Source organism: Doryrhamphus excisus, linkage group LG3 (genome assembly GCF_037039965.1).
Source record: "Doryrhamphus excisus strain RoL-2023G ecotype Guam linkage group LG3, RoL_Dexc_Guam_v1.1, whole genome shotgun sequence".
NCBI classification, from domain to species: domain Eukaryota; kingdom Metazoa; phylum Chordata; class Actinopteri; order Syngnathiformes; family Syngnathidae; genus Doryrhamphus; species Doryrhamphus excisus.
This window is the reverse complement of record NC_136359.1, coordinates 6,064,870-6,085,248: the sequence shown is the minus strand read 5'-3', so window position 1 is coordinate 6,085,248 and position 20,379 is coordinate 6,064,870. Positions and strand designations below refer to the sequence as shown.

The window sequence follows — 20,379 nt, the reverse complement described above, 5'->3', positions numbered from 1 at the left end:
CCCATATCAGAACTCATTAAGTTATGAATATGGAGCTAATATTATGTCTGATCTGTAATGATTTGCTCCATATCTGCTTTGGACTTTACATTCAGGAAACAACCTTCAATAAAAATACACACAAGAATAAAATAATATAATAATATAAGAATAAATAATATATAATACTATATGAATGTTAGGGCGGCACGGCGGTCTAGTGGTTAGCGCACAGACCTCACAGCTAGGAGACCAGGGTTCAATTCCACCCTCTCTGTGTGGAGTTTGCATGTTCTCCCCGTGCATGCGTGGGTTTTCTCCGGGTACTCCGGTTTCCTCCCACATTCCAAAAACATGCTAGGTTAATTGGCGACTCCAAATTGTCCATAGGTATGAATGTGAGTGTGAATGGTTGTTTGTCTATATGTGCCCTGTGATTGGCTGGCCACCAGTCCAGGGTGTACCCCGCCTCTCGCCCGAAGACAGCTGGGATAGGCTCCAGCAACCCCCGCGACCCTCGTGAGGAAAAAGCGGTAGAAAATGAATGAATATGAATGTTATTTATACAGTCGTCCCTCGTTTATCACTGTTATTTCGTTCCAGACCCGGTCGCGATAAGTGAATTCAGACAATATTCATTCATTCATTCATTTTCTACCGCTTTTCCACACAGGGATGGCCGAGGGTGGAATTGAACCGTGGTCTCCTAGCTGTGAGGTCTGCGCGCTAACCACTAGTCCGCCGTGCCGCCAGACAATATTCAATATTAATTTTTTTTTGTCTTTTAAATTTGTGACTTTCTAAAAATGTGTGTTACCATTATTAAAAAAAAAAAACACCTGTATAGTCACCTTTATGCTCCGATTATTCTTTGTTTACACCACATTGAACAGGCTACACTCAGCTCAGTGGTAAATTGGCCTCCAATTTATTTAGTCTAAACTTAAGAAAGGGTTTTGGACAAAATTGGGATGAAGGACAAAGTAAAAAACCAGAAACCTACCACTTCCACATGGAAAGGGAGGTGAACTGTCGGCATGCCATTGGCTGACTCCATGCAGTGTTAAGGTAATGTGTCTTTAATGTAACGTTACTGACATCAATGTCTTCCAATGTTTAATGTTTTTGGACTAATAGTAGGCAATAGTCCACCATTTATTCATTCTTTGCTTTTGGAAAAATTGCTACGGAATGGGCGACCCACTTCCGGGTCCCGACCTCCCGGTTGAGAACCACTGATTCGCGGTAGACATTGGATTTGTTCTGCTTTTTTGTGCGTTCACAGGTCACACGTCTATTTTTGATCGTGTTCAAATTTTCGGCGCTTGTAACGATACTTAGGATGTCAACGCCAGCCAAAAATTTCATCTTTTTTTTCATTTTGATGTGGAGTTCTCCCATGTTTAATGCTAACAGTGGATTAGTGGCATACGTCGTGGTTGTCTACAACCATACAAGAAAGAGTCATTATTATTACCATAATAATTTCTACAGCTGTAATGTCATGCACTGTTGGAATTTGAGGCTAATATTCGACCATTTATTCATTCTTTGCTTTTGGAAAAATTGCTATATTGTGAGGGGGCGATGTTCGCAGTATATACAGTAATAATAAATATATGTCATATAAATATAAGAAGCAACAATCACATGATCATATAAGATGATTCTCAGTTTGGTTATAAGATAGAAAAACCCCAAAGCGTCAGCGCCAGGAGATCAAGTCATCCGGCACCACATTTTAGCGAGTCCGCCTTGTACGACGTTTGGTCAACTGGCCAGCGTTTGACTCCAGGGGCGACCTCGGGGTCACAAGTTAAGCGCAAGCTCTCTCGGGCCTGCGGTCAGTGCTGGACAAGGGGGGACAGGGGGTCAGAGGTCAGGCCCTGCGCCTGTCCACAGGGCTCGTGTGGACTTAAATGTCTTTTGGGATTGCTGAGCACAAATAAAGGAGTGTTTGCGGCGAGGTGGCTTTCATGGTGATTGTATCACCACAATGATAGTTTTAGTTCTACGAGAGCACGGGTGTCCAAATCTTTTCCAACGGGGGCCAATTTTGAAAAAAAGCTTCAAAGAAAATGCAATTTATGTATTTAAAGACAAAACTTGGTGTTTTGCTGACAAAGCGTGTTATTATTATTAACGCCTACTTCACATTTTGTTGTTGTTTTTTGAGAGTGTCTCACGAACCAATAAAAACGAGCCTAGAGTGAGTTTTTTCTACTAAATGAATTGAATGAGTCGGACTATAAGGTGACTAATGCTCATTTTTCGACCCTGTGTATTGAGTTGTGGTCCAAAAGAGCAGCTCCACACAATAACCCGCACAGAAAACTTTCTAGATCTTCCGGAATCTGTACCTATTCCAGCCGTATTTCCTGCCAAAACGTTCTGTTTTATTTATTCCGCCTTCGGGCATGACCACTCCGCTCTGATTGGTCACACGCCCCAAAGTGCTTCCCAACTGTGATCCATATAAGGAAGTCCGCACCTCTGTGACATCATAAAGGGCCAGTTTTACCACGCCTTTTCATACCGAGCGTTTTGAGCCATCGCAAACGTCTTTCAGGTCCCACTTCCCAATGTGCAAACCTCATAATCTGAAACTTTGGTATAATGTAACACGAAAATACAAGATTGTAGCTACTTTTATAGGTCAGAAAAGTGGAAAAAGTATAGTAGGTTCCCTTTGGGTGGGGTTCCTTCAGTCATTGTCATGTCAATGTGGGTTATGGGTCTACAATGTTGTCATTTCATTTTTTTTACACTTTTGTCATTTTTTAATTTGTATTAATTTCTCAGAATGTTTGTTTTTATGTTGTTGTGTTTTAAAGTGGTAAAGCGTTTTATTTTATTTTAAGGATTTTTATTATTTTTTATTTTCACACTTATTTACAATTATTGTTATTAATTATTTGTATTTTTAAGTCATTTTTATTTTTAGTTCTTACACTTTTATTTATTTACGTTTTTATTGAAATAATTGTGATTACTATTTATTTTTATTTTTTTACACTTATATAATTTTTATTTTATTATTTGTACATTTTTATTAAAGTCATTTTTATTTCTATGTATTCATCAATGCCGTCATATTCCTATTTATATTTTGTATTGTTTTATTTCCATCAAACCAAAATCATTAGTAGTTTTTTGCATAATGAATGATTACAATGATGACATGTCCAAAGTACATTTTAGAGGAATTAGTTAAATAACTTCATTACTCAATTTTACTTCAAAAGAAGTAAAGAAGTTGTTGTTTTTTGAGAGTGTCTCACGAGCCAATAAAAACGAGCCTAGAGTGAGTTAGAATGAGTCGGACTATAAGGTGACTAATGCTCATGTTTCATTTAATTTTTAATTTTTTAATTTGTATTAATTTCTCAGAATGCTTGTTTTTATTTTGTTGTGTTTTAAAGTGGTAAAGTGTTTTATTTTAAGGTTTTTTATTATTTTTAATTTTCACACTTATTTACAATTATTGTTATTAATTATTAGTATTTTTAAGTCATTTTTATTTTTAGTTCTTACACTTTTATTTACGTAATTTTTATTTTTATTGAAGTAATTGTGTTACTATTTATTTGTATTTTTTTACACTTATATAATAAGTGTAATACATGTAATAATCCACCCGTGCACAGTGCGTGATAGGACAACAAGGCCAAGTATTTAGTTTTTTATAAAACACGTATTTAATAAATAGTTCAAATAAATAATCATTTTCACAATCACAATAAAAATAACTTACAAACAATGCTAATTAGCACACTTGTCACAATTGAACAATCAACACATCAATCTTTGGCGAGATGAGATGCAAACTGTACAAAAAATAAAATTAGGTGACAAAAAGCATTGTCACTTTCCTTACTTAAAAAAAAAAAAATGCAGTGCAGATTCTCCCCGGGCGGGAAAAAAAAAGAAAAACCCGGCCAATGACGTAAAAGTGCTTTTTGAGGCGGCCCCGGTCACGGAGATTCGGCAGAGGCATTTATGTGGAAATGAAATTGCCTCACATTGTAACAAAAACCCGACGGGCAATATTAGATCAGGGGTGCGGGAACCACTTTGATACATTTTGTACATGAAAGATGCTAAAAATCCAACTTATATGCTAAGCTAGCTGAACATCTTAGCTTTGTGTTGTAGGTGACCAGGCTAAGTAGTTAGTGGAATGAATTGTATGTTTAGAAGATGCTGGGAGCCAAAAATAAAACAACTGAGGGCTGCAAATGGCCCCCGGGCCGCACTTTAGACACCCCTGACCTAATGGTTACTTTTCGAACACAAATGGCTTCCACTTGCAAATATGCAGTCCGCTTGGGTCTAAAAATCCGACCCGATCACTCAGGTGCCGCAGTTTTCCTGTTGGAAAACTGACAAAGTGGTTCTGCTTCCGGGTGTTCCGCCCTACCAGGCCTCCGAGCTGTCGCAGCTGGAGCCCGGCGAGGGCGCCTCCGTGTCGCTGGCCAGGGTCCACGGGTGGCGGGAAGGCGAGCGCAGCTGCTCCATGTTCCCCCTCAGCAGCGTGAGCAAGGCGGCGGGGGCGTGGTCCACCACGGACGGCCGCCCGCCCCCCTGGGTCTCCAGAAGCCGCACCAGGAAGTTGATGTAGCGCATGGCCAGGCGCAGGATCTCGTTCTTGCTCAGCTTCTTCTCCGGCGGGTGCGTGGGGATGAGCTTGCGCAGCTCGGCGAAGGCGGTGTTGACATTGTGCTGGCGCCAGCGCTCGCGGGTGTTGGTGAACACCTTCCTGGTCATGATGCTCGTTGGTCAAAGAATTTATCTCTTCTGGACAAAAACAATGAGATGTGACAATTAGTTGTATGATAATTGTAATTATTAAAAAGTAATTATGTCTCTTATTGCTGCCGGGTCTAAGAAACAATGGCTGTAACAGCCGTGGCTGTAGGAAACCTCTTGCTGTGTATTAATACAAAAGATGGCGCTATTTAAAACTATATTCTAAAAAATATATTTTAATGTTTAGATTTGTATTTTTTATTATGAATTTTTTTACACTTTAAATTACATTTTTACACTTTTATTTAAGTCATTTTTATTTCTTATTTTTATTTTCTATTACAATGTTGTCATTTAATTTTTTTACACTTGTCATTTTTTCATTTGTATTAATTTCACAGAATGTTTGTTTTTATTTTGTTGTGTTTTAAAGTGGTAAAGTGTTTTATTTTAAGGTTCTTTATTACTTTTTATTTTTACATTTATTTACAATTATTATTATTTATTAGTATTTTTAAGTCATTTTTATTTTAGTTATTACACTTTTATTTACGTAATTTTTCTTTTTTATTTACGTAATTTTGATTACTATTTATTTGTATTTTTTTTACACTTTTATTTTTATTATTTGTGAAATTTTTATTGAAGTCATTTTTATTTCTATGTATTCATCAATGACGTCATATTCTTATTTATATTTTGTATTGTTTTATTTCCGTCAAACCAAAATTGTTAGTAGTTTTTTGCATAATGAATGATTACAATGATGACATGTCCAAAGTAGAAAAAATTTAGAGGAATTAGTTAAATAATTTCATTGCTCAATTTTACTTCAAAAGAAGTCAGACATGAGTTGGGATTTTTGACTTGCTGCCTGCGACTCACTCACAACGGAATGGGCGACCCACTTCCGGGTCCCGACCTACCGGTTGAGAACCACTGATTCGCGGTAGACATTGGATTTGTTCTGCGTTTTTGTGCGTTCACAGGTCACGCGTCTATTTTTGATCGTGTTCAAATTTTCGGCGCTTGTAACGATACTTAGGATGTCAACGCCAGCCAAAAATTTGGATGTGGCATTCTCCCATGTCTCAGGGGATGCCCAGTGGGATACGTCGCGGTTGTCTACAACCATACATGTCTTGTTTAAGAAAGAGCCATTATTATTACCATAATAATTACTACAGCTGTAATGTCATGCACTGTTGGAATTTGAAGTTGCATTTTGTTCATTTTCCCTGCGTCCGTGCGACCTTTGATCGTTTCTGATTACCACCAACATGCCGGACATGACAGGAAACAGGAAATTCTCCTTCACAAATCCTTACCTGCGCTTCAGTTGCAAAGTTGCAGATGTCCTCGTCCGGTCATGAGCACCTTGCAGCGGGGGAATAGGGCAGCAGAGTGGTCGGAGGACGAGCAAGCAAGTGTGAGAGAGAGACAGAGAGAGAGAGAAAGAGGGAGAGAGGGAGGGAAGGATGGAGGAATGGGTTACATGCAGAGAAGCCAGAAGGGGGAAGACTGCTGCATGATCGTGTCGTGACATTTTTATAGCGGGCTTTTGTGTGACGTGGTCCATGTCATTGTGTGTGTGTGTGTGTGTTGTCATTACGCCCCCCCCCCCTTCTGAACCCCACCTCACCGCCCACCCTCTCCACGCCCCCTGTTATCAAAATGAGGCAGCATCATCACGTATCGCTGTGTGAACGCTCTGAATGGAGCATTCACACCGCCGCTGCTTTTGCATATTTTTCATCCATTTATTCCGCATTTGTTACCTTTTAGCAGAAGACAGTAGAGCCATTTTAACATAGCAATAGCATCACTATTCCTCACTTATGTGGACCAAAATATTAACACCTTTTTCTGCTCAAAGGTGTCCAAAATCATACCACCTCATACAGAGAGAGTGAAGTATTTCAATAATAGTAATAGTATTTCATTTTTGACTTGCACCCTAATAAGCAAAAAACCTCCCTGAACCTTAAAAATAAAATTTAAAAAGTTCAAATTTATTCATGTACACTTGAACGTGTGCTTTAAAAATAATAGTTTTTATTATGTTAGTTTTTTTGTGTGTTTTTTATTCCTCGACGCATGCTGGTGTTTCTATTTTGTCATGTAAAAATATGCTGTTTGGCTTTCCCATTGAAAAGCCCAGGAAACTAAGCTAATACAACCACAGCAATTATATGCACCTGGTTTGAGAGGGGACAGACTGAAACGTCAACAGCGACAAGTGATCTGTTTAGCTTGGCTTAAGAGGGGACGGACAGAAAACAAAAAGAAGCAATAAGAACAGCAATATCATCACCTACATCAACTATAATCAACTACTACTGTAGCATCACCTGCTAGCACATGGTTTAAGAAGGGGTGGACAGAACACTGTAACAAGAAGCAATCACATACAACTGTTACGTCACCTGCTACTCCTTGGTTTAAGAGGGGACAGACAGAAAAGCAGAAACAGGATGCAATCAAATACAACTGTAGCATCAGCTGCTAGCGCTTGGTTTAAGAGGGGACAGACAGAAAAGCAGCAACGGGAAGCAATCAAATACAACTGTAGCATCACCTGATAGTACTTGGTTTAAGAGGGGACAGACAGAAATATTTAAACAGGAAGCAATCAAATAGAACTGTAGCATGACCTGGTAGCACTTGGCTTAAGAGGGGACAGACAGAAAAGCAGCAACAGGATGCAGTCAAATACAACTGTAGCATCAGCTGCTAGCGCTTGGTTTAAGAGGGGACAGACAGAAAAGCAGCAACGGGAAGCAATCAAATACAACTGTAGCATCACCTGATAGTACTTGGTTTAAGAGGGGACAGACAGAAATATTTCAACAGGAAGCAATCAAATAGAACTGTAGCATGACCTGGTAGCGCTTGGCTTAAGAGGGGACATACAGAAAAGCAGCAACAGGATGCAGTCAAATACAACTGTCGCATCAGCTGCTAGCGCTTGGTTTAAGAAGGGACAGACAGAAAAGCAGCAACAGGAAGCAATCAAATAGAAGTGTAGCATCACCTGATAGCACTTGGTTTAAGAGGGGACAGACTGAAATATTGCAACAGGAAGCAATCAAATACAACTGTAGCATCACCTGGTAGCGCTTGGTTTAAGAGTGGACAGACAGAAATGTAGCAACAATGAGCAATCAAATACAACTGTAGCATCACTTGGTAGCGCTTGGTTTAAGAGGGGACAGAGAGAAAAGCAGCAACAGGATGCAGTCAAATACAACTGTAGCATCAGCTGCTAGTGCCTGGTTTAAAAAAGGGAAGGACAGAAAACAAAAAGAAGCAATAAGAACAGCAATATCATCATCTACATCAACTATAATCAACTACTACTGTAGCATCACCTGCTAGCACATGGTTTAAGAAGGGGTGGACAGAAACACTGTAACAAGAAGCAATCACATACAACTGTTACGTCACCGGCTACTTTTTGGTTTAAGAGGGGACAGACAGAAAAGCAGCAACAGAATGCAGTCAAATACAACTGTAATATCAGCTGCTAGTGCCTGATTTAGGAGGGGACAGACAGAAATATTGCAACAGGAAGCAATCACATACAACTGTAGCATCACCTGCTAGCGCTTGGTTTAAGAGGAGACAGACAGAAATGTAGCAACAGGAAGCAATCAAATACAACTGTTGCATCACCTGTTAGCGCTTGGTTTAAGAGGGGACAGACAGAAATATTGCAACAGGAAGCAATCAAATACCACTGTAATATCAGCTGCTAGTGCCTGACGTAGGAGAGGACAGACAGAAATATTGCAACAGGAAGCAATCAAATATAACTGTAGCATCACCTGCTCGCGCTTGGTTTAAGAGGGGACAAACAGAAATATTGCAACAGGAAGCCATCAACTACACCTGTAACACCACCTGCTAGTGCTTGCTTTAAGAGGGGCCAAAGAGTAAAGTAGTGAAAAACCACCTGTTAGTGGTTGCTTTAAGAGGGGACGGACAGAAACGCTGCAACAGGAAGCAATCAAATACAACTGTAGCATCACCTGCTCGTGCTTGGTTTAAGAGGGGACAGACAGAAATATTGCAACAGGAAGCAATCAACTACAACTGTAGCATCACCTGGTAGTGCTTGGTTTAAAAGGGGCCAAAGAGTAAAGTAGTGAAAAACCACCTGTTAGTGGTTGCTTTAAGAGGGGACGGACAGAAACGCTGCAACAGGAAGCAATTGAATACAACTAACATCACCTGCGCCTGCTAGTGCTTGGTTTAAGAGGGGACAGACAGGATGGCCAACAGGAAGCAATACCAAAACAACAGTAACAACAATATCACCTGCGAGTGCTTGGTTTAAGGGGGGACAGCCAGAGATAAAGAAGACAGCAAATAATATAAGACAACAATAGCTTGGTGGCTTGGTTTAAGAGGGGCCAAAGAGTAAAGTAGTGAAAAACCACCTGTTAGTGGTTGCTTTAAGAGGGGACGGAGAGAAACGCTGCAACAGGAGGCAATTGACTACAGCTAACATCACCTGCACCTGCCAGTGCTTGGTTTAAGAGGGGACAGACATTATGGCCAACAGGAAGCAATACCAAAACAACAGTAACAACAATATCACCTGCCAGTGCTTGGTTTAAGAGGGGACAGACATTATGGCCAACAGGAAGCAATACCAAAACAACAGTAACAACAATATCACCTGCCAGTGCTTGGTTTAAGGGGGGGCAGCCAGAGACCACAATAGCTTGGTGGCTTGGTTTCAGAGGGGACGGGGACTTTCATCTCAGCGACAGCACCTCAGCATTGATATTTGCTAGAATTGAATAGCGTCACTTTCTCCCAGTCAATCAAAGGGCAACGTGTCCGACAGCTCCACAACTTATTTTACGCTATCTTTGTCAGATATCAAATATTGGACTTTTATGCAATAATGAATGATGAATAATGAGATGATGTGACGGGATTTCCAGCAGATCACAAACTAAGCGTCCCATTAGATCAGGGGTCGGCAACCTTTACTATGAAAAGAGCCATTTCACCCACTAATTTCGCCCACTAAAGAAAAATAGCCTGGAGCCGCAAAACGTTGTATGTTTAAAACAACATTGGAGGGAATTTGGGGGTGTCAAAGTAGTTCAGATGAAAAAAGACAAGTTGGAGTACTCTTGCTAGTACTGGAGAAAAACTTACATAAATATATGTGTAAACTTACTTGATTTGCTTACTCTGGCGCAAACAAGTTCCCATGCCGCTTAAATGAGCTCTAATTTATTTATTTTTAATCGTCAAATAACTCATTAATAATAATTAATAATTAATAACTCAAAGTATTACTCATTTCCCTTCATGTTAACCTGTCAGAGAGAACTGGATAGCATCCTGTCTGCTCATTCAGTCACCAGTCAGAACTCAGTCAGGATGCATTCATGGTCTCACACAAAGTTGGATTTTTGTAAACTCATAACGAAGATGTGCATTTTCACCACTCAGGTGCTAAAAAATATTCAAGCATTGCAAAATGAGCCGCAAACAAAGAGGCTGGAGACCCACATGCGGCTCTGGAGCCGCGGGTTGCTGACCCCTGCATTAGATGGACTGTGGTGTCATCCTGTATGCTGCTTACAGAAATATATGTAGGATATAATCTGATGTTTCTTTAAACTTTATGTGAATGTTATGGATTTTTTTTTTGCATTTTTTTCCATTAATAGTGGCGTAATCCGTTTCGAAGTGATGAAACTGAGATGTTGGTCTCTGTGATCCTACAGCCTTGGACACGTTGGCCATTAGGCACGGACAACCCACCATTGCGGCCGCGGCGACGGTGAAGCGCTCAACATGGCTGCACCGCGATTGAATCCAACCTGATTGGACCACAAAAGGTAGAACGAGCACATGCAGATTGACAGGTGAACAATGCGTGTTTTGTCATGACTGTGGTAATCTTGTTGAGCCATTCCGTGGGGCCACACATAAATTAGACAGGAAACACCTCTCTCTAGCCCCGCCTCTCATCCACACGCTCCTGCCCGTTTAAAAAAAAAAAAAAACACACAATGTCTAGTTTAACCAATTGTCACAGTTTTTCTTTTTTTTTTTACTTTTTACACCCTTCAAGTGTTGTTTCAAAGACGCAGCCTTCCATAAAACTCTCCGTGTGGAGTAGGAATTTACATAATCCGATTAGGTGCTGGGATTAGCCCCTCCGGGCCCGATCGGGGCCCCGCTTTCTGAATCAGCCATTCATGGGCCGCGCCCTCGCGTCCAAGAGGCTGCACCTGCAGGCCCCAGTGCCGCCGCCGCCAATCTCGGCCTGCCTTCGGTTGCGACCACTGACCTTCACCGACGTTTCATAAGCAGGAAGTGATGGGATACATGATGTTGGAATTCAGATCTGCCTAGCAACAAAATCCACACATCTGGTAATGCTTTGAGTCCCCGCTCCAATAGATGCCATGCCCCACTTAAATATAGTCAACCTCAGTATTGCAGGTTTACAAACAGGCATAATAATAAATAACACTTTTGTTGCAGCCAGGCCCCATGACAAGCTAAAACTCAACTCTGAACCCCCAACGTTACTTTCTGTCCACCCGCCACTAAACTCCACAGAGGAAGACGCAGTGACACACATTTATTTGGCCTAAATCTATTATATTTTTTACTAATTTGGCTAACATGAACGTAAACGTTATTATAGGGGTGTTATCTCATGTCTGGAGGGCTCTAATAGTGTTAAGAACTGTATTTAGATTGTTAACAGGTTTTCATTCATTCATTCATTTTCTACCGCTTTTTTCTCACGAGGGTCGCGGGGGGTGCTGGAGCCTATCCCAGCTGTCTTCGGGTGAGAGGCTGATCGCCAGCCAATCACAGGGCACATATAGACAAACAACCATTCACACTCACATTCATACCTATGGACAATTTGGAGTGGCCAATTAACCTAGCATGTTTTTGGAATGTGGGAGGAAACCGGAGTACCCGGAGAAAACCCACGCATGCACGGGGAGAACATGCAAACTCCACACAGAGATGGCCGAGGGTGGAATTGAACCCTGGTCTCCTCGCTGTGAGGTCTGCGCACTAACCACTAGACCGCCGTGCCGCCCGTTAACAGGTTTTCTACTTCATTTATCACGGTCAGGGCTGGACTCATTTAACAGCGATAAACGAGGGATGACTGTCAAGTACTCCCGTCTACAGTCGTATGCCCCTGGCACTCTCTGATTTTGAGTAAATAAGCTCGCCCGGCCACTAAATGAGAAAATACCAAAGTTCAGATGTGACTCCCAGTTAACACTCATTTACTATTCAGCGTCGCCAATAGTCGCCGGGAGCGTGGGCTTCACAAGCCAATAATCGCGTGTGCTAGTAATGCCAGCTAAGGCATTAACCCATGACAACATGGGTTCTGTGTTAATAAACAACCACTTTCTCATGCACTCCAAATCATGATTCAAGTTGTCGTATATGATTTCAAATGTACAGCATTAACAGTAGGTAACATGGCCTTGTAGCCTGATTATACATTTTATTGACACGCGTGTGTGTCAGCAGAGTATCTCGGCACATTCTGCTTTATTCGCGCCGCCATCCATCACCTGCGTCTCCACAGCAGCACACAGGTGACACTCTTAACTGCGACTGTGATTGCAGATAACAAGGTGACCTTTCACAAGCTGTGCTTTAAACAGCCTGCTCGTTCCCACCGTCTCCGCGGCGTCCTTTCAGAGCGAGGCCCCGGAGTGTCCTCCTGGACAATTACTGCGCCATTACGCCGCTATTTACTGAGCCTTCACCGCCGGGCCTCCTCCGGACCCGCCCGCCACAGCTTTTGTCCCTGTGCCATTAAATAACAAACTGCATTGTCTCCGTCTTTGTGCGTCACAGGCTTGTTAGCAGAGAGAGAAAGAGCAAAAAAAATGGCGGGTTATTGATGCCTACCAGCCAGTGTGGGATGAGACTGTCCGGAGGCTGGGAGTCCCCCGGGGGTGTTCTTTGTCTGGGGGGATCATTCCTCAGGGAGCTGCCTCACTCTGCTGGCTCGTGAAGATAAGCACTCTCTCCACATGCTGAGGCCATGATAAGGGGATTGCTTCGCTAAATGGGGAGGAAAAATGAGCTTTTACTCCCCACATCCACTTAAATGTCTTTTTAGCCACTCAGCTTTTTAGGCCAGAAAACTGTTTTTAATATTAGGACACTGAACATTATATAAATAGACACTTTGAAACACAGCAATGAAATAGAATAATATGCTGCAATGCAATATGAATGTAACAGGAAATACAACATTTTTTCACAGCGTTAAAAAAACAAACAGGATAGTCGACTTTCATTTAACAGAACGTGTTTGCAAAGCGGCAACAGAGGATGCTTAAAACAATTTAAGCCTTGTCTGTCCGTCGGTTCGGCCCGGCACCTTCTCATAGCTCAGCCTGCCCCTCTTCAGCGGCGTCAGCACTGCAAAAAAATGCAAACACAAATATCAATGTCATTATTATATTACAGTAAAAGCTCTAATTATAGGACAGACATTTATTTAATTGGAAGCAGCTGATACCTGGAGACTTATTTCATTTTATTACAGTAAATATAACTTTTTTCTGTTACTTACTTTACTAATGATTCTGAGTGCATGAGAAAGTGTGAAGGAAACCGTACCCCTCTTTGACCACATTGCAGTCATTTCATAAAAAGGATATTACACGATATTATCACAAGTGATGATGAGTTCAGGGTAAACAACTTTAAAATGCAGCAAACTACATCAGCATGTTGCCTACAGCCACTGCTGTTTATGCTAATGGTTTTTACCCAATGCTAATTAGAGACCCCGGCGGTTATTCGCTTGTGAATTGACATTGTATGGGTCCTTCTTATTCCATCAAGCCCAAAAAAAGCTAAAGAAAAAGCAAAACATGGCTAAAGGGGCATAGGCTGCATTCCAAATTGTACCACATCAAGGTACGTACGTCATTTTTAAAATGTCATCGCACCTGTGGCGGTCAGCCCTGCCACCGCCTCACTCCTCTTCCTCTCTCGCCCCATCCAGCATCTTGACCCGTAGTGGGACACTCTTCTGCCCACGTGTGGACCGTGAGCACCATGGCGCCACAACTGGACCTGTCCAGACGGGCTGAGACGACCGCTCGCTTGGCTGAAGGCGCCACTCAATGAGAGCGAACTATCCAGAGAGGCGTTCAAGGATCCACGGGCCGGCCGGGGCCATTCGTTGTTTCCGCTGCCGACCACCCTGCCCGCCGCTCCAGCTGGGCCTCTCCAGTCGGATAACGAAGCCTCCTTGCCGGCTCTGTCCAGCTCATTCCACGCATCCCCACGGGTCATCCACAGGGAAATATCCGGGCTGCATGCGGGCCAAGTGGGATCGTATCTGAAATCTGCACCGTCTTTGTCAGAGGAGAAGCTCACCTCGGACGACCCAAATAGGAAACTGAGGTTGGGGTCGCCAGAAAATGGTTCTGAATCGGGGCTGGCGAGCTCCTGCGGACGAGACAGGTCGGCCGTCGTGCTCCACAGGCTCTCCGGTGGACTTGTGCGCTGACTGGACTGGACTTGGCTGTGACGAGGCCGCGTGTTGTTGTACAGGCAGGTGGTGTCGCTAAACAGCTGAAGTTGGGAAGAGATGGTGAGCGATGATGACTTCCTGGACAAAACATTCAATCCATTTAATCACCTTTAAGACTTTGTGTGGCACTTCGGGGAGCAGTTCTTCCAATTGGGGCAGAGACGCCCCCAGTAACCACGGTAACGAGGGTGCCTTCTTCAGCATGAGCTGACTGACCAAAGGGTTGATGCTGGGGAACTGCGACAGACACTGCTCCTCCTGCTCCGAGGACACCAGTCAACGACGCAAACATCCCAACGATGAATGGGAAGTATGCACCGTAAAGCTCACCTGCGAGCACGTCACAGCCAGCCAGTCTCGGCCCAGGTAGCTGACGGGGTCCTGAGAACTGGACATCAAGCTGAGGAAGCAGATCCGGTTGACCCACTTGGACACTTCCAAAACCTCTGAGGCAAGGAGCACCTAGCAGGTAGCAGTAACGTTACCCGTATTTCCCGGAACATTCCACACATGCCCCGCCCGCCCTCTGTCTACCTTGACTTCCAGGTTGTCCGACTTCATGCCGAAGAGCGCCAGAGAGGAGTAGACCAGCACCAAGTTGTTGAAGGCTTTGCTGGAAAACCTGCCGTCACAGCAACATCAAGGTAGTAGACGACTATCTTCAATGCTTTTGCTTCTGCTACCCTACACTTTTTCAGTACTTTGGTTCCGGTTTTCCACACCAAAATATCTGATAAAACATTCAACTGTTCTCAAATATCTTAATTTTTATTTTTCTATACACAAAATAAGATAAAAATAAATAAATAAACAAATTAAGAATAAAGACAATAAATCAATCAATCAGTAATAAATAAGTAAAATAATAATAAAACAGCAAATAAGAAAAACGTATGTACAGTATTAACAGTTATTTAACCTTTAACATTAATGAAACTTAATAATTTTACCCAATTAGCAAGTTAGCATCGTACTCAGTTCCATCTGGGAGCAGCGTCGTAACTTTAACAACATGTTTGATGAGATGCTTTATCTTGACGTGTATTTTACGTTTTATTCCAAATCATTTCCTGCATTTATTTGTATCCAGCATCATAAGCCTTTAGCTTCATTGCTAATCCAAAGCAAAACAGGGTAAGGTGACAGTATGGGCGGGGCAAAATCATGTTAATTGTGTCCGGTGTGCACACAGCTTTAAGCTGTCATTTCAACATTAAACTTTGGTATCAGGGTGGGGGCCTCAAGCTAGCGTCTAACGGGCCGCATTTGGCCCGCGGGCTGCGAGTTTGAGACCCCTGATCTAGATAAAAAACCTAGTAGCACGAAAATCAGTCTTTGTTCGTGTTTTTCCCATTTTTGCATGTTTTCCAAATATTTCAACCTTCTTCTTAAATATCCATCTATCCATTTTCTATGCCACTTATCCTCCACTGGAGCCTATCCCAGCTTCAGGTGAGAGGTGGGGTCGCCAGCCAATTTTTCACAATATCTCAAACCTCACTCGTATTAAGTGTATTTTACATGTAGTTAGACACCTTCAACAATGACAGTATTGCTTACAAAACATGACGTTCCAATTATGAAATGATTTCCAAGTGAAAGCGGAGAAAGGAATACGCGTGCACTGACCCTCCACCCTGGCTGTCCGGGCAGTGCAGGATGATCCAGCAGTGAGTGTACTGCAACGATATAGCGTTAAGCCTCATCACCATCACCTCGCCGGCTCCCTCCTGACACATCTCGTCATGCTCCCACACAAACAAACACGCACATATTATGGAAAATATCAGAAATCAATCAAATATAAATACTCGCTCTAGCTGCCGTGTGTTTGTTTCTACCTGAACCATGATGGCGGTGCACTCGTCCGCCGTGATCACAGTGTAGTGATCCGTGCCCCCGAGTGTCCGCAGGGACGGGCAGTGACTCCTCTCCAGCACCGACATGTTACACCTGCGACACAGCTGGATGGCAGTTGGGGTTTCCTCATTTCACTGAAAGACGAGCTTAAAATTCACTCACACGCACCAACGGCAAAAAAGTGTAAGCCTTCCAAAAATTTGCTGGAAAATATTCATGAATATGTTCTCCCCGTGCATGCGTGCGTTTTCTCCGGGTACTCCGGTTTCCTCCCACATTCCAAAAACATGCTAGGTTAATTGGCGAATCCAAATTGTCCATAGGTATGAATGTGAGTGTGAATGGTTGTTTGTCTATATGTGCCCTGTGATTGGCTGGCGCAAAGACAGCTGGGATAGGCTCCAGCACCCCTGCGACCCTTGTGAGGATAAGCGGTAGAAAATGAATGAATGAATATTTATGAACTATTCATGTTAATAGGAATTCAATTAAGTATTTCATTGTTAAAATATTCCACTTAAATGTGTAGCGTGAGTTAACCACTTATTTAGAATTTACAGTATAGACATTGCATGTACTTTTTTAGTATTAAGTATAAAGTAAAAATATTAAGAAAAAAAGTAAAATTGTGGAGATGTTAAATAAAAATAGCACATATATTGTCTTACATTAAAACATTTTTCACTGGAAAAAGTTTGGACACCCCTGCCTTAAGCGTTAAATATAACGAGGATTTTTTTTAAAAATGTTTTTCCTTAGCAGTGCTTCATGATTGTGCGACACGCGGCGGCACTCACGCCGACTCCAGCGTCTGCAGCAACATGGGGCAGTTGATGAGCGTCTCCGTCACCAACAGCACGTACGCCACCTTGTCCTCCAGGCACCAGGCGGCGCTCTCGGGGAGGACGGTGTCGAAGGTGAGGTGCTGTACTTTCCTCTCCTTGCAGACGGTTGCCCACGGCGACGGGCCCGGATGGTCGTACTCCACCACCAGAGAGAAAAGATTCCAGGGGAAGTCTGGGCCCAAATGTTGCTTGTACACCATCACGCACACAGAGTCCTGCACGCTTGGATGACGTGGTCGCATGGTCACATGGTCACATGTTAGACAGTAAATCACAGCAATTCAAATTGGATTTGAATTGTGTACGTGATAATATTTTACAGGAGGGAAACCACACCTGCTGACGACACTGGCGCCGTGAAGCTTGCTGCTGTTCTCGTTCGGGCAAACTGCAGTCACAGCTAGAGGTGGCGACACATGCAACAAGACGGGATCACAGTCCTTCATGGCAACACACGACCAGCGACTCCTGGATTGTACTCATACATTTCAGTAAGTGGAAGTGAAGGACTTATTAGAGAGAGTGGCAGCGCCACCCGGTGTGCGGGCTGGTAAATGTCAGTTTCATCAGCCCTTTAAAGCAGGGATGGGAATTTTGCCCATCATCCACAATCCTTAAACTGAAACCCTCACTCTTTTGTCTGCGTTCTAAAGGTATCAAAAGAGGCAGCTCATTACTGCACGTTAGGGTGCATCAAATTTGAATGGGAAATTTTTATTTCATAATATCAATTTGGCTGGCATTTCATTTTTTTCTAATGAACATAAAAATCATTTGTTCATTCATTCATTTTCTACCGCTTTTTCCACACAAGGGTTGCGGGGGTGCTGGAGCCTACCCCAGCTGTCTTTGGGCGAGAGGCGGGGTACACCCTGGACTGGTGGCCAGCCAATCACAGGGCACATATAGACAAACAACCATTCACACTCACATTCATACCTATGGACAATTTGGAGTCGCCAATTAACCTAGCATGTTTTTGGAATGTGGGAGGAAACCGGAGTACCCGGAGAAAACCCACACATGCACGGGGAGAACATGCAAACTCCACACAGAGATGGCCGAGAGTGGAATTGAACCCTGGACAGGAGTCCAGGGTTCAATGCTGTGAGGTCTGCGCGCTAACCACTCGACCGCCGTGCCGCCCTGAACATAAAAATGTCTTCTGCAAAGTTTTGAGGAAATCCATTGAGATTTAGGGGTGCCACCTCACGCATAAACTTTTGTAAAATTTCAGAAAATGTACAATTTCTAGTCTAATTGCCAAAAAGTTGACCTGGAAATGTTGAGTACAATGAACTTCTATACAACATCATTTTTTATAGGGTTATTAAAGTAAATATTGAGTATTTCTCAGAATTCAAATTTCAAGATTCTCCATTCATTTGTCCTATTGACAAATTGAATGGCAGTAAATGGGACATGTTCACATGGCCTTACCCTGAATTTTATGTAGCAGTGACGGATATTTGACATATGTACATATAAAGTTTAAACACTTTTTATTTTATTTTATTTGTATTTTATTGTAAACACAAGGGGCAATAGTAACATATTTAACTAACAATTCATGGCGACCATTGAGCACTGTTCACCACTTTATTCCACAAAAACAGATGTATGGTGGCACCACTAAATAATCATATATTGGAAAAATATTTTGTATGTGTTGTTTCTACATATATTGGAACACTTTTAGTACCCAGCCATATCAATATTCAGTAATTGTGTTTTTTGATGCACCCTACTGCACGTAATTTATGGTTTTATATCCATGCTGTAACCATGTAGTAACAGGTACATTCACCGTACAATACTTACAGTATTTTGCTCATTTTAAGCATGAGCGTAACTTCCTTCCCGGGCGCATTGATTTCACGTAGCAAAGTAGAAAGGGACTCTCAAGTAAATGACTTTTCCACATTCAAAAACAAAAAACACAGCAGCGGTAGCATCACCCCAGACATTGTGGGCTTCGCTACACATCTGAAATAGTACTAGTAAAAAGAAAAAGATACTCACCAGTCAGTTGGTTCAGGTGCTGGATGATTGCGCTTGTGGCGTCTTCACAATGAAGCGATACAATGACCAGAATCTGCAGAAAAAGATGCATCAAAAGCGTGTCAGGTCAGGTCTTGTGGTTGTAACCGCTCAAGCTAAATGGCTAACTTTGTCATTTTGCGCGTCGCCGCCGTTCTGCAGCCGCGCCGACAGCAGCTGCTGCAGCTCCAGCACTTTCAAGTTGGACTCGCGGTTGGTGCGACTGAGGTGGAGGATGATCTGCAGCCTCCTCAGCAGCTGAGGCAGACTCGGGTCAGCGCACGTCTCAACTGCCTTGCTCAGGTACTCTTTCAAGTTTAAAACGTGTGAGTTTTGGGTCATTGGTGCTGAAACAGTCACCGATGTCATTACTCACCCGCAGCCGCACTCAGATCACACTTGAGCAGCAGCTCTTTGGCCGTGACCACCAGGTGGATCAGAGCCACGTGACTGAACAGCTGCTCCTGATCTGCATGCAACACCAGGTTCTCAACTGTGGTTGTGCGACTGCGTTCTTCTCCACGGTGCATCTGCGTCATACCTGTGGCCAGCTCTCCCCTCTCTGCTTGCATCATCCGGCACAGCGCCACCTCCTGCTGTTTGAGCACATAATGTGTTTGGTCCGGAGCCAGGCATTTAAAGTCCTTCCATGCGGCCAGGTTGAGGCCCAGCTCCCTGGCAGAGGTCAGACGAGGTTGAGCGAAGGCCAGCAGCTCATGGTAGGCCTGATACTGACTTTCTGCAGAGAGTAAGCATGAAACAAAACCAAACAGAAAAACACACACACACATTCTTCGTTAATCATAATCCAAAGTGATAGAGCTCATCTGTAGTTACATCAGATCTATCTATGTATGTCTCTTGTTGATCAGTGGTTATTAAGCTATTAATCAGATCAAGTAACCATATTAAGTAGTACCCAGCATGCCTCACTGTGAGGCTCATTACTTCATTAATTTCATGATTTTTATGCTTCAAATGCTTAATTTCAGCCAGAATAAGTACAATTTGCAATTTGCTTAAATATATTGTATTGTATTGTACTAATAGGCCGTATTCAACCACAAAACAGTCATTATTAAGACAGAGTGAGGGTGCGATGTTCAGGCTGTAATATATGATATGATATTGATAAAGATTATATTATTTTGGTTTTGTGTGTACCGGTGAAGGCAGGGTGACCGAGTCGTACCAGTGGCTTGGACCTGCACCACTCTACTTCCATCCTGGTTGACCCGCTGATCATTTGTGGGAAGTACCGCCGTGCCAGTGTTATTCTGCCCTCTGCTGGCGTATCCTGATACCGCAGCAGTGGTCGGCTTCCAGTCT

The 20,379-nt window shown here is 42.8% G+C and overlaps 3 protein-coding genes across 3 annotated transcripts; all 3 read right to left on the bottom strand.

Moving 5' to 3' along the window:
* Positions 1-3,663: 3,663 nt before the first annotated feature.
* On the bottom strand, positions 3,664-13,056 carry tal2 (T-cell acute lymphocytic leukemia 2). The gene is made up of 3 exons (XM_078789522.1): positions 12,661-13,056; positions 6,057-6,105; positions 3,664-4,776 (listed from the first exon to the last, which is right to left on the bottom strand). Exon 3 carries the CDS (start codon positions 4,744-4,746, stop codon positions 4,396-4,398), a length of 351 nt encoding a protein of 116 aa, XP_078645648.1. The 5' UTR covers positions 4,747-4,776; positions 6,057-6,105; positions 12,661-13,056; the 3' UTR covers positions 3,664-4,395.
* Positions 13,057-13,093: 37 nt separating this feature from the next.
* Positions 13,094-17,252, bottom strand: LOC144898221 (protein shortage in chiasmata 1 ortholog-like). The gene is made up of 8 exons (XM_078789260.1): positions 16,963-17,252; positions 16,147-16,258; positions 15,935-16,053; positions 14,840-14,927; positions 14,636-14,767; positions 14,414-14,563; positions 13,716-14,346; positions 13,094-13,179 (listed from the first exon to the last, which is right to left on the bottom strand). The coding sequence occupies exons 1-8, from the start codon at positions 17,250-17,252 to the stop codon at positions 13,094-13,096; spliced, it is 1,608 nt and encodes a 535-aa protein (XP_078645386.1).
* Positions 17,253-17,291: 39 nt separating this feature from the next.
* LOC144898220 (protein shortage in chiasmata 1 ortholog-like) lies at positions 17,292-19,976 on the bottom strand. Its single transcript, XM_078789259.1, has 5 exons — positions 19,970-19,976; positions 19,427-19,789; positions 19,180-19,358; positions 19,033-19,105; positions 17,292-17,410 (listed from the first exon to the last, which is right to left on the bottom strand). The coding sequence occupies exons 1-5, from the start codon at positions 19,974-19,976 to the stop codon at positions 17,292-17,294; spliced, it is 741 nt and encodes a 246-aa protein (XP_078645385.1).
* Between the last annotated feature and the right edge of the window lie 403 nt (positions 19,977-20,379).